Genomic DNA, 14,431 nt, shown 5'->3' with positions numbered 1-14,431 from the left:
CCGAGCCGCAACGGCAACTCCCTTTCTGTTTCTTGCTTCTTACCACTTTCCTTTTGCACCGCAGCTCCTTAACAACAATTACACTGCCTGGTTCACTTCTTTTTGGGACTGGGATTATGGCGCTCCCGGAAATTGACGCGGTGTCTGTTTATAAGGGGCTGGTCGACCACCTTTTAGAACGCGCGGTTCAAGTTAAGCCTGATGGCCAGATTGAGCCTCCATTGACTGAGGCACTCCTGGGCAAGACAATTTGGAAATCTCCAGAGACAGATAAGGAGGAGGCGATTCAGCGACTGAATCAGCAGACGCGGCTAGCTGCTGTAGAGATTGCGTTTAGAGATACGTTCTATCGCATCTTGGTATGGAAGCGTTCTTTCTTTGGCGAGAGGCGACATTGTTAGGATAACTAGCTAACCAATGGGTTTTTCTATTAGGCTTCTACGTCCATCGACGATCCTGCTTTCATCAACATCTGGAATCTCCTCGACATCGTCTCCATCTTTTCTGATAACGGTCCGTACTTTGGTTCCTTCACGAGATTACATGCGACACCCTAACATTACCAATAGAACAATGTGAACCTGGCTTGATCTTTTGGCTCATTGAAGAACTGCTCGACAGTCAAACTATCGATGGCTGTCGCACAGTCTTTGATTATCTCGAGTCCCGTCGAGAAAGAAACATCAAGGTTTGTTCGCTCGCCTTATGGACTTGCGCTTGCTATGCGTCTGGAATATGCTAATGTGCCATAAAGAAACATTTCAAACAGAAAAGTTTGGTTATTTTGAGATCCTGCAATGAGTTACTACGTCGATTGTCACGCGCAGAAGATACAGTGTTCTGTGGACGAGTGTTTATCTTCCTGTTCCAGAGTTTCCCGCTTGGCGATAAAAGTTCAGTCAATCTGAGAGGCGAGTTCCATACGGAGAATGTCACCACATACGATGAAATCACGAAGTCCGCCATCGAAAATGAGGATGAGGATATTACGATGACCGAAGGTAACGAGATCTCTACAACGGATGGCCAGACAGAGGCGGCTACGCCAGCCGAGAATCCCGAGACAGGAGCTTCATCAGACGGCCCTTCAACGATTCCCAAACTCGTCGTTTCCGAGGGCAAAGACAAGAAGTCAAACCAGCCTGTTGATTTGAATGCACTCTACCCCATGTTTTGGAGCTTGCAGGGCTATTTCTCCTCCCCAACTAAAACATTTGAGCCCGAAAGATTCGAGAAATTCAAAACTGGACTGGAAGCTACACTGTCAGCTTTCAAGAGCATAAATACCGACCTTGAGAACCAAAAATCACAAAGATCCTCAGAGGAGGCTCGGAAATCGACGAAGCGCAAACGCACTGGAGATGAAGCCGAAGTCGGCACTAGTTTCAACCCTAAATACCTTACAAGCCGTGACCTTTTCGACCTGGAAATCAGTGACATGGCGTTTAGGCGGCACATATTGGTCCAAGCTCTTATCCTGCTTGATTTTCTATTGTCCCTCACGCCCCAGGCCAAATCTCGACAAGTCGACCTGACTAACAAATCCGTCTTGTACGGGTTTGTGTTGAGCGACAATGACGCAAAGTGGGCTGTCAGCATGAGAAAGAATATCGAAAATTACCTTCGTCAGGGCAATGGTGGCAATTTCTACTATCGTATGGTCGACACTGTTTTATCACGAGACAAGAACTGGGCACGATGGAAGGCTGAGGGCTGTCCGCCAATCGAAAAGCCAGCCGTCACGATCCCAGAATACTTGTCTGCTCGTGACCATGCAACTAAAGCATACGCTGATAAGCGGATGCGTCCATCGCCAATGGGATCGTTGGATCTGAAGTTTCTCTCCGACGCTGAAGCACTCGCCAATATTGAGCGACTAAAGGAATCAGATCGTTATTCAGTGCCCCCTGCCGACACATTCATGATGAGCATGTTGGACGATGACATGGACATCGACATGGCACAATCTCAAGACGACAAAGATGCTGCTTTGAGGTCCAAGTCCAGTAAAACTTGGCGTATCCTTCGGTTGTCTGCAAAGACAAAGCTTGCAGCCTTTGATCGAATTGACGATGGCAAGAACTTGAACGCTCTTTTTGAAAGCGCCCCAGCGCCTACCGAAACCCCACAAGCAACAGAAGCAGCAGAGTCTCCCGGGCTCGCCAAAGAGACCTTGCAAGGAGGTGGCGACGGAAGTCAAGATACACCAGATACATCAGGCCCACCAGATATCTCTGGCGAGAATAAAACCGAGATGAATCAAGAGCCCCAAGAGTCGGCCAATCCCCCGGGCGAAAGCATGGGTATTGACGCCGGGGTCGCCGCGTCTACTGCGGCTTCCGGAGATGTTCCCAAAGAAGAGCCGGCGACGTGATGGCAAACCGGCATTGGTGCATGCCAGACTTTCTGCAGGTTGCTTTTGCCCCTTTTCGATAGTGCGGAGCAATACCCGCAATGGGTATCGTTTCGCGAACAGGATGCATCGCATCTGCCAAGTTTCAATGGTCAAGGGCTGGTGCGGAGTTGTCCAATGCAAATAGTACCGTGATATGTACTTGCTGCCTGATTAACCTCCACGTTGCGATGTATCGACTTCAACACCAAGGAATGGGTCTTTGTCCCTCTTTGGTGCACATTGTAAAGTATCTACAGGGTCATTCATTTGCCCTTGTCCGACCTGCATGAATTCCTACCTCTGGGGCTATAGATTCACTATACTCCATCCAGCAAGCGGTACCTGCTGAAAGTTGCCAGCAAACAGGATGGACAATCGGCGTTTGCAGAGACTTCACTCAACAGGCTGCAAGAATTTTCTTTGCCGATCAGCAGTGCATATCAGACCATATCCAGCCAAACGGTTGCATTTTTGAGGTCTCAGTTGATGTCTTTGAGTTTGGGGCTTAGCGAGGCAGTGAAATCGGTGGATTCAACGGCGATCAACAACAAACTAGTAGCACCGGATAAAAAATTTTTTTTTTTTCATTCCAACCTCGAACCGAATCGGGCCAGGTAGACTAGTGCCGAGAATTGTACTGTACAGTTATCAACGGGAATACCAAACTAGCAACATAGTCAGGTACTGACGTGGGGATCGTGATCTTCTTACTGGCTGATCGCCAACTCTATTGAAGACGTAAAAAAAAGCCGTTCCTGCATGATATCCAAGTAGTTTGCCAACAATATTCCCCCTACACCACATTAAGCTCGCCCCATATCTTTTCTCAAAAATACACCCCTTTACAAAATTCACTTGACTCCTCTTTGTAGTAATAGCCTCGGAACTACGAATCCTTTGCCCCTGACTACAGAGCTAAAAGCAAGACTAAATACCCGGTTAGACGGTCGAAGCGTCGCAGCCACGTTTCAGTTTCACACATCTAAACCTGACTAAGAGGGCAATGGACGGATTCGGTGTTAGAGAAATTTCCTATTACACGAGATACGAAACGAGATTAGGGAGCGAGTGGACTCTTGAAACATATATTTTGGCCCCTGAGCCTCCTGCAATACACCTTTTCTGTCCAAATTTGTGCATGGAGTTAAGCATACAGGTTTTATGTAGTAAAGTTGACGAGGCGAGTACTTAGGGCTAGCAAGATGACTCATGCAAGCAATTCACCACGCATTCAATGTATTATCTGCACAGTACGGAGCACCTAAATGTGTAGTATTGTTTGCAGTAATAGACACTCGGTGCTCGGTGCGAGTGGAGGTTCCGATCAGGTCCTAAGTTCGCATAAATCTTCTCGAAAGAAAGCAAGCGTCCGACGCACTGTTCACAATGAGGTGCCCTCCCACGGAGTCCACAGACAACGGCCCACTCGGTGATGTCGGAGTCTTTCTGTCTCCACCAGGTGGATCCCATTTGGACGCTATCGTCTGAGATCAGGAAGACATTGTCCGTGCTTTACAAAGTTCCTCTGATCTAGTAATGCACTGGCCAATTTCAAGCTAACGATGTTTTCGTTTGCCAAGGTTAACCTTGGAACTATAGCCTGCATGTGCATGTGTCCGCGTACATACATAGTGCATAGTACACGCAGTATGTACACAGACTATGGATTGAGGGATGGTCAAAAGTGAGATTTCAATAGCTTCGGAGCAATGCTTGTTTAAATGCTAGCATTTGTCTAGTTCGTATCTTTCCGTTTTGCTTCGCGACGTTTTCCAATTTTGGGAGGTCTTGTCTTCTATCCGATCCATGGAAATGCTGAGGCCTGACCTGTCAACCCAACTTTCAAGACTAAGGCCCGTCTCGAAACAGTCGCGTGGTTGAATTATCCCTAAGGGACAAGCTAAGCTCCAATTTATGTGACCCCTGGTGTATCCGCGGTACGGGAATTCTCCGGTTGATAGTATCAGGACCATGCAAAATGGCGTGCATATGTATACTCCATACCGCTTCCCGATAGTTACTGCATCCATACATCGATGTAGACCTGGTCTTGGGGAGGGTATTAGAATCATCTGCCCCTTTTGATCTCTAGGGCACATCTCATCGGCCCATTTTGCCGCCAAGCGGAGCCTCTTACATGTACTAAACCGATTGTATACAATAGCGAGTGGCCTAGGAGTACAGTACATAGCAATGGACTACGATCGGCTTGCGTCATCCTCCGGTGGTTTCGCCTCGGCGCGATGACGACGTGCATGCACACGATGCAAAATGAAGGGGAATGGTCCTCTCTTGGCGGCAAAGAAACCGAGATTAAAGTTGTGCTGCGATCGATGCTGCGATCGAATTCCCCGCAGTTGTTCTGGAACAGTAAATGACTCTCGTAGTGGGCTCGGGGCCGATGGTGGCTGTCTGACAGCGGTGTCCTAACGCTCTGACCATGGAATAAGGCCGTCGAGACTGATAGTCTTGATCATTTTTTAACCCTTTCCAATCTCCCGTAATCCGGTTTTGATTGTGGTCGTTAGTTATTCAAGTTGGGGGTGGATTTGATATTGTAACCTCCCCGCCACAGGGACCGCGTCATGATGGCCTGAAGGGGAAAATGAGACAGAACGCTCGCAAGGTGTATTCTTGCGATCGACGACGTTTCGGCCGTAGCTACAACTCGCTACTCATTGTGATTCGGGATAGGGGCCAACGGTTCCGAGTTTTCTCCTCCGAAACCCGTGCGAGGCGAGACGAGTGGAGACCGTTTAGCGGATTCTCGCGTGGGCTCGAATTGATCGTGTGGAGCAGCGTCTGTACTCCGTATTGTACATGTACATTTTTACGAAAAGGAAGATGTTGGCCCCCCTCCCCACCGGCTATTGAACCGGGCAAACTTTGTTACTGTAAATTGTAGTGAAAAGCAAAGCTCTCTCATACTTTCGGGCCGGAAGTGGCACTGCTGTGACCTCACTTTATTGAGAGAGAGGAAAGATTTGCAAAGCATGAACTACAAGGAGATGACGACGATAGTGGCGCTGGTGATGGTGATGTTTGAGAATATTTGTTGGTTCTCACTGGCAATGTTTTAGGGCAAGGAGGGTCACGCACCGTGGCTTATCTCGGCATATCCGGGTCACAGGTATATGTGCTTATAGTTACAGTACATTGTACAGTACATGTTGAAGTAGACATTGTGTCCAAGGCTGTAGAATAATCTGGAAGGCTAAAAGGCCCACTGCAGATTCTTCATCATTGATTTCAGATCGCGATCGATCTGAAATTCCAGGAGGACTTCATTTCAGCTGTGACTTGAAGTGTTTCACGCTTTGTATGTGGAGATTCAAGGAGTGCTTTTGTCGGTGGAGACTAGAGCTTTCTGAGCCACGGTTGGCCCCGAGAGATGCTAGTGCCATTTTAGGGACGGAGTATGTGCAGTCGATGTACAGATTACAGTACTCTACACTGGAATCTTTACTCATTCGTTCCTCCATACTCCGTTCATCGCATATAGTTGGTTAGAGGCGTATGTAGTTCAGGGGTAGACAAACTGCGGCTCAACGGAAAAATAACCGTGTTAATTATCCCGTCAATCCAGTATTGTTTTGTTTCAGGGCTCGCCGCTAAGGCCAATGGGCTTTTTGATATTATCTTAGGCATACAATTTCCATGGATGATCGCCGGGCCTCCCATTTGGACCATCAAATGAATGCCTCGTTTTGTAAAAAGGTAGAAGGGTAAAAAAAAAAAAAAAAGAAAAGAAAACCCCTTGGATACTAGCTTCTTTTTGGAATTCTCATTTATTTAATCATTATTGATTATGTATTTATCAGTTTAGTCTGTACTTCCTCCTGGACCACCCCGCCGGGACCATCCACACTCCCCTCCACCTCCATTCAGTCTCTTCAATCTCCGGCGGGCAGCCCTTTGACTGGCTCATCCATGGTTTACCGCCCATGAAGTGCTCAAGCTGACATTCCACATGGCTGGTCGGTGGAAAAAAAAAGCAAAAATGCAAGTGAAAATGATGACCAGGGTGCTCGTCCTCGATCCTGTCTACATAGTCAAGTCCAATTGGCTAGTGGCTCATGCAGCAATATCAGACTTTGGCCACACTGTCGAGCCATATCCACTAATATCCACGTCGGAAAATTTTCTATCGCTCATAGCGCTAGTTGCCCGTTACTGTGGGCGTGACATGCGAGCGGGCGAACGCTCATGTCTGTCTCGGTAGAAAAGCATTGTAAAGCATGTACAGCCATAGCCCATGGAGTCCGCCTCGTGGGCTCATAGTGGGACCCCGGGATCCATCAACCCTTTCTCCTAAAGTGTAGAATACGGAGTATTTTGTTTATAATCTATCAGGCCAACAGCAAATGTTCATTTGAGCTTGTCTGGGTCCAGGACTCAGTCCTGAATCTCAAGTTTCCACCGGAGAAGAGGGGCCTTTTTCTCTTTTTCAGCTCGGACAGAACCGCCATTTGCCACAGGACCCAGTACTGGCCGTGGTCATAAGTCGTGACTGGGGACAGGGAGAGAGAGGATCCATGTGCTCGGTGCACGTTTAATAGTGCCGGAGGGTGATTCCAAGGCTGGACCCCGTACTTTGGTTATGGATTGTTGATGTATTATCTCCGAAACGTAAAGTAATCCAGCCTTATAGACAGGTACACCCTGAGTTTGAACAAAATAACTAGTAAGACAAAGTGTAAGAAGTACGTGTACACGGAATAAACTAGTTAACTGTATCAGAATGATCCTTTGCAAGATCGGGTTTAGGACTGATACTCCCGTTTCCTGGCCGTTTTGGAACCCGGGGTTACATCTCTGGGACTAATCCACAAAGAGGATCCTTCGCCTCCATAGATCGCTGATCGCTGCCAAGTAGACGTGCGTGTAGGTATTTGCTGACCAGCCTGACCTTCCAAGGTTGTGTGCACACTCCCTTTTCTGGCCCACCCATCTTGTTCTTTTCAAGTAGTATCTTTTTTAGAATATTGCTTGTCAATCTTCTTTTTGGGCGTCTCCAACTTTGACGCCATCTTTCTATCTTTCACTCGGTTCAATCAATATCTCTCTCGATCTAACGGTCATTTCCAAACTAGCTTTGGCCGTTATTGACCGTTTCCAAGATCGTCATCTCACAAACCCACCTGTATATCTTCTTCCTTACTGGTGTCATCATATTGGACTTTTCCCAGTGGACTCATCCGGCAGCCATCTCTATTTTCCTTGTGGACCCTGGCGGCACTGCGGGCGTCCATTTACTATCATAAGACGACCGCTATTTCCACTGCCTTCGCTTGGCCCGCTCCCCTCTTCTTCTTTCTTTCGGCACTAGATATTTGGCTCTGGTGACCAATTGCTCATCTTTTGACCTTGGCTGCCAGTCCTTGCAAGCCAAGTGCTTAGTGGTCTACGCCCTTTTTCTTGTGCTCAGTCCACTACCTCTCAACGTAAGGATCTTCATAGAAGGAAGCCAAAGTGGTGAACTGTGATCCAGCAGGACTTGGAGCACAAAGTGGCCTGTTGTCCCGCCTTTCTTGACGTCGTTTGCACATTCAACCTTGCACCTTGCATCTATCGGCTCTTACGGAAGCCCACACTTCATCTCGAGGATCCCCCCTCTTTTGACCAGATCTGATATACATCCGAGGCCACGCCTTAACTGATCCGGCACCCTTCATTCCGTTAAATTGCAGAACCCTGTGTCTGTTGCGCAAGCGCCCCGACATTTCGATTAGACCCACCTTCGTCTCATCTCGGGGAAACAGGACATTAGTTTCATTTTGTCCCTTTTTACCTTTTCTCCTCTATTTTGCTAGGGGTGTTGTTTGCTTTTGATTTGAAATTTCGTCAGGTTCCATATCTTCGTGGACATTGACGTTGATATTGATCTGAATCTTGTCTTTTTGATCCCACCAAGAAAGAGGGCTTAGTCGGACTCTGAACATGTCAATCGGCGGCCCTTGTCTCTGGGTGCCATCTTTATCTTCACCAGTTCCGTCTCCCTTGTCCGCTGTTACGTCCCATTTTTCTGCGGTAGGTCGTCACGGAGAGCGGGCTTCACTTCCAAGGACGTCCGCATCACAATCGACAGTTCCAAGGGAACTAGCATTGAGTATTCCTTCAACCGGGCGGTCTATTGAGATGCAACAGGCTGGTGCAAAGGCCGAGAATGCCCCCACCACCTCAGCGCCTGTGATCACGGCTGGCTCGGCATCTTATGGGGGAGAAATCCCATCGCGAAGCATATTCAGCCAGCCGGCCGGAACCGGAAGAGATAATACACTTCCTCGAGTGCAAATGGACGTTCCCGAGAAGCGTCATGGTGATTTTTCAATGTCGTCTTCTCAAACTGGGTCAAGCTATTTGGGGGATGCATCAGATGCATCCCAAATGGGTCTTGACTCAAGGGACGACCAGGACAACGAGTCCACCGTCAGTCCCACTGATGAGAGAGGCGATGACGGTGAAGAGAGCAAGTCACCATCATTAGAAAAGAAAAAGATGAAGCGATTTCGGTAAGATGATCCAGGCGACGTCACGGAGAAGGTCCCAGTCTTGCAGGAACACAGTACTTACTTTGACCAGGTTGACACACAACCAAACACGCTTTCTTATGAGCGAGTTTACTCGCCAAGCACATCCAGATGCGGCCCATCGAGAGCGTTTATCTAGGGAAATCCCTGGCTTGACACCTCGCCAAGTTCAAGTTTGGTTTCAAAATAGGTAATTTTCCACTCCCCAAAGTGAGCTCGGATTGTTCCTAACCATGTATCACACCTCAGACGAGCGAAACTCAAACGACTCACAACAAATGATCGTGAGAGAATGTTGAAATCGCGAGCGCTGCCAGATGACTTCGACACGACGAAGGTTTTACGTACACCCTTCGAGAGCAGGTCGACCGGTCAAACGCCAGTAGCATCTCCGCACGATTATGGCGTTCCAAATCCTGATTTCGCAGCATTACGATCACTGCGAACGGATTGCTTTCAACGCCCGAATGAGGATGAATACCTTGTCTCGCCTCTCAGCTCAGCATCTACCGCGGGAACTTACATGTCTTCTGCTGGGCAAGGGCGAACAGATGGCCTACCCCAGCCATCAATGATGTTTGGACGTCCAGTGGCATCTTCATCGATGTCAGATCTTCACAGGACGATTAGAAGTGACTATTCGATCACCCGGTCTAATAGTGTCTCGGATGCGACTTCTCAGCCACCATCATTTCACCCGGGAATGCATCTCCAAAGCAGGTATCCTCCGGCCCCAGGTCAACAAGGGCTTCCTTATGGACGACAACCGATGGAATATGGTGTCTCCCGAAATCCTGGTGCAATGATGCCAGGTTACGAGCAGTCTCAATCCTTTGAAGGATCAGTTTCGCCCACAGAATCACAAGGGAACCAAATGCATTATGAAATGGGTAATCTCGGTTTGTTTCAACCTCACAAAAAACCCAAAAAATTGAATAAAACATTTCTAACTAGAGTATTATTAGGTACCCAACCGCCGAACTATCAGTCTCACCTTGCAATGTCTACACCGAAGGATTATACTGGTCTTGGAATGAATTCACAAATGCCACAAGGAAGACCAATGCCTTCTTTGCAGTCACTTCCTGTCTCTGCATCACAAGGCTATCGACCCTATTCATACGCTAGTCCCGCTACATCCATGGGAACTACACCTTATACACAATCCAATTCTTCGACCTTGAGCCTCCCTACCTCATTTGCTTCAACCGAGTCCGGTGCAACTGCTCAAGATCCCATGCAGCAAAGTCAACAAAATCTCGACACATTCCGAAATAAATTCAACAATCAACCCTTTAACTACTCGAGTTATATCCAGCAATAATGGCATGAATATGAAGTGATATACTACGCGGGCAGGACCAAAGCTATACTCTCGACGTTACGCCCATTAAATTTGGTCTCGATTTCCTGCAAACTCATCTTGGCATCAGCGACTTTCTACTCTCTTCGTTTGCCTTACTCCGCCACCAGGCCATTTGATCTACATCAGCGTGTTCTAATCTTAATTTTTCACCAGCCTTGTCTTTGATACTTTTCCTGTTCTCCCTTTTATCTTTGTTTTCGCCTGCGCTTTTTTCCCCCTTAACATTTTGAAATCTGTTTCTGTGTGCATTTCTTGGATTCGGTAAAATTGTCATTCATGGGTTCGGTTGTTCAGTGTGTCGTTATATTGTGCTCTGTCGTCTTAATTTTTGGGACATTTACATTGGCCTCATTCACCAAGAGAGAGTATTTTTAATGTTAATTACTACTCTCATTCTCTGTATACACTACTATAAATGGTTGATTTTATCAGTCCCGAGTGCCGTGAAACATTTGTACATGAGCCTAGATTTCTTTTACTAGTTGACAATTGAAACGCAACAAGACTCCAATGCTTCACGATCTGTTGTTTGTCATGAGAGCATATCGTCTTTAGCGTTCATGGAGAATTAAAATTCAAAGTTCGATTTTGACTCCAAGGCTTATTAACAAGATACATTACCATCGTATTATGTACTACTGTAGTAAGTAACTACGTTTGTCTTTCAAGTATCCAGCCCTGGATCCATCCAGGGCTGGATACTATGGTAACAATATACATGATCCCTGTGTATAATTTAGAACTCGAAGTCGAAGTTGCAGTTTAATTTTGAGTATTTTTACTCCTAATAATACCTAAAATAAGCCATAATGTCCGAAATACTAAATAACAAAAATATCTTATTCTGATCTCCAGCGTTTCAAATCCTTTTCATTATTCCCGATACTACATTATAGCAACAGATTTGAAGTCATGCCTCAACAGATTCACATGACACTAGAGCCAAGCATCGCGAGTGCTCTACTGGTAACATTTAATCTGAAGTAGGGCACCAATCATAGTTCCCATTCACATTATTTCCCCACCAGGACGGAAATGGATGTGATTTCCCACCAGCTCCGAAGACCGCGAATGAGAGGATAAATAGGACGGTCAGACTGGCACCATCGAATGCACCGGTGACTAAATACGAATAGTCCTTGAAAACTCGTGGCTTGTAGTTGCGAAGATAGTATTGAACATAGAAACCGGCAATTGTCCATGTTAGAAGAACACAGGTCTGACTTTGGTTATAAGGGATATAACCAGCGAACTGAATGAACTGTGGTATATTCACTTCCGACACGTCGAAGTTGCCGATTTTAGGGATAACCTTGTGATTATTAGCTTGATATTTTGGATGTATTATCGAATATTACATACCTGATAGAAAACACGGTGGACGATGACCGCTCCAGCGCCGAGTGCAACGCCAATGGGAACCATCTCGTATTGTTTACCGATTTTGTAAAGATACGGGGATAGGGCCCACGACGCGGCGTTCGTGTTGAAAGCCTGACTGGTTGCACCACTCCAGGAAGAGTCTCCGTTGCCATCAACGAGAAGGTCTCTGTTACTTGTGACAATAGTAATCATGACTGCGTAGTTGATGAATCCCCCCAAGAATGGTCCCATACATCTGAGTGAGAAACATGATTCGTGGAGGAATCTTGACTGTAAACTTCGTTAGTACCAGCCTTCTCGAATTGCATATTTTTAGACCATTAATTCACGATATTGAATGCCACTTACGATACTCGCCCATTTTCAGATCGTTCGAAAGATTCACAGCATTCGAGATTACGTTATGCGACCAAGCCGCGAAATACATGTTTCCTATCGGACGACCAGGAAGCATAAGACCTGCTAGCATTTTCGAGATGTTGTTCGTTGCAATACCATTCCCGTAGCGAGAATAGAGAATAGTGCTCTAAAAAAATAAAACATCAGCATAACTAATCTTTAGAATACTCGGCCTGAGCGCGACTTACGAATGGCGCGATAATGATTCCCACGATCAAGGAGACCACGTAAGCCCAGGCTGGTAGAGTGATATTCTCTTTGAGAACAACAATCAAGCCGAGAACAAAACTACCCACAAGAACGGTAATATACCACCACCAGGGCGTCTCCTTGTAATGCTTGGCCATGTGTTCGTGGTGTCGATCATCGAATCGTCCTTCTCTGGCACTTTTGTAGGCTCGAATGATATCCTTGCCCCAGAATAAGACGCAGTGGACGATCAAGGCTCCGATCTATCTTCATTAGTCTTTGACTTTGAAATAAATATAAGCTGGGTCATACATACCGCAGCATTTGCCATGAGCATCGCAAAGGCGAAGGATCCCGTCAGCTTTGGCAAGCCATGTTCGAACAAAGCTGCCTCGTCAAGCACACCCCCAGGAAATACGCTTTCGACAGGATATGTTGTACCGTTAGCGTTGAGGAGTCTTGTCGACATGAAAGGAAGAGATCTGGAATTCCATCCGTTGCCGTAGTAGATTCCGATCATTGCGATGAAGCAAGCTCCAAACCCTATTGTCTGGTGGAGCTGCAGCTTCAGTGGAAGGGATGTTTGGAATGAAGTGAGCTATAGAGTCAGCGTCCATGGGAAGTCCCATAGAATAAAATACAAGGAATTGATCTTACATATTGCCAGTCAAATGAAAGAGAGAACAGACCCAGACCTTCGTTGTTGGTCGCTCCGCCAAAGATGTTAGTCAACGTTTCGGCCTTGGGACCTGTAGCTTTCTGTGCAGCCAGACACTGTAATGACAAGTTAATAGATAATCGAAAAGTAATTTACTTGCTTGAAAGCAGGGCGGGTACATTCACCTACCGGGATAGAGACGGAGTTTAGCCATGGGAAAATATAAGCCGGAATTATTTCATATAGAGACATTCCCGTGAAAGCATACCAGAAGTACCTGAGAGGCTTCGAGTTCTTCACCTGTTGCCAATGAAGCCCTTGTAGGGTTTTGACGGTGGGCAGAGTACTCCAATACACAGCTTCTGTGTGCCAGACAGCAATAGGGCGCATAATACCACAAAGGCCATAACCGAAAAGTCCGATTGATATGGTACTCAGGATGATCGTGGCTGCACTAAGAGGGAGATTATAAAATAGGTTCTGTGCTGCGAATACCTGAGATACGGAGGAGACATTTGACGCTGAATTCGCAGTGATGGCAGTAATCGAGTGTTCTTTTAGAGACCATGGGCCGGGATTGACGAACTTGAGTAGAAGAATCCACCAAGGTAGTTTTCCTTGACCGTTCTTCGTTCTCCATTTCGACTCGAATTTATCGCCTCGGGGCAGTAATTGAGCCCATGCATTGCCCACGAAGTAGGAGATGAGAACGATAAAAGTTCCTTGGATGGTGACTAGGGTAGGTTTGAACTGGAGGCTCAAGTTAGCCTGTAGTCCCCGAATGAGCTTTATTAGTTCACTCACTTGGTAAATCTGGTTCATGACGGCTTGGAAACACGCGAGTCCAGTGGCCAAGATGATGCTTCGGAATGTCAAAACATTATCGAAATCATCACGTAAAGGTACCAGGTGAGTTGCAGCATCGGCACCAGTGATGATCACCACATCTGCGCTATCACGATCACTTTCAATGCTGGGAACTTGGTCGGATTTAGCATTTTGTTCTCCAGACAGCACATTCACAGCTGCCGTCTTCTCATCTGGGGTCTCTATTCCAGAGATAGACAGATTGGAGCTCTTCTCAGATGAGACGGCGATATGAGAAGCCATGATTGTAGTAGTCAATCTCTAGATACCCCTAGCAAGACCGGTTGAAATGATGGTGCATTCCGATTGCTAGAACAGGCATGCCTCTTATAGCGATTAAACTGCGAAAAATAGACACCGTGAATAAATGTCAGGCAAGTTACTGATATCATTCAAGGTGGAAATTAGCCATCGCGCTTAAAAGAAATGGTCTTTGTGATTTTCTTTTTCTAGGAACTAACTCGCCTCGGGCTTCTCTGGAGAAGTCAACACTCTTCCTAATGTGACCCAAAAGGGTGTAACCATTCCTTTTCTGGATTTAGGGATGCTACCTCGAAATCTGGGGTCAGCTATTCGTCATTCGCGTTGCAGATGGTTCGTGCTGTGGTATTTAGTGACTTGATGGTTTATCTTGAACCAATGGC

The 14,431-nt window shown here is 46.6% G+C and overlaps 3 protein-coding genes across 3 annotated transcripts; 2 read left to right on the top strand and 1 right to left on the bottom strand.

The window, feature by feature from the left end:
* Positions 1-116: 116 nt before the first annotated feature.
* Positions 117-2,374, top strand: N7469_008766 (THO complex subunit THO1/HPR1; the record flags this gene model as incomplete). The annotated part of the gene is made up of 4 exons (XM_056647684.1): positions 117-359; positions 435-513; positions 570-688; positions 755-2,374. 4 exons carry the CDS (start codon positions 117-119, stop codon positions 2,372-2,374), a joined length of 2,061 nt encoding a protein of 686 aa, XP_056497449.1.
* A 5,961-nt stretch (positions 2,375-8,335) lies between these two features.
* Positions 8,336-10,249, top strand: N7469_008765 (homeobox domain-containing protein; the record flags this gene model as incomplete). Its single annotated transcript, XM_056647683.1, has 4 exons — positions 8,336-8,907; positions 8,978-9,115; positions 9,175-9,824; positions 9,891-10,249. The coding sequence occupies 4 exons, from the start codon at positions 8,336-8,338 to the stop codon at positions 10,247-10,249; spliced, it is 1,719 nt and encodes a 572-aa protein (XP_056497448.1).
* A 1,015-nt stretch (positions 10,250-11,264) lies between these two features.
* N7469_008764 (OPT family oligopeptide transporter) lies at positions 11,265-14,030 on the bottom strand (the record flags this gene model as incomplete). Its single annotated transcript, XM_056647682.1, has 9 exons — positions 11,265-11,603; positions 11,654-11,840; positions 11,908-11,944; positions 12,023-12,200; positions 12,262-12,525; positions 12,579-12,860; positions 12,920-13,036; positions 13,110-13,670; positions 13,725-14,030. 9 exons carry the CDS (start codon positions 14,028-14,030, stop codon positions 11,265-11,267), a joined length of 2,271 nt encoding a protein of 756 aa, XP_056497447.1.
* Between the last annotated feature and the right edge of the window lie 401 nt (positions 14,031-14,431).

Source organism: Penicillium citrinum (assembly GCF_028827155.1).
Source record: "Penicillium citrinum strain IBT 23319 chromosome Unknown utg000008l:1.0-2707905.0:1.0-2709502.0, whole genome shotgun sequence".
Classification (NCBI taxonomy): domain Eukaryota; kingdom Fungi; phylum Ascomycota; class Eurotiomycetes; order Eurotiales; family Aspergillaceae; genus Penicillium; species Penicillium citrinum.
This window is presented reverse-complemented; position numbering and strand designations above follow the sequence as displayed.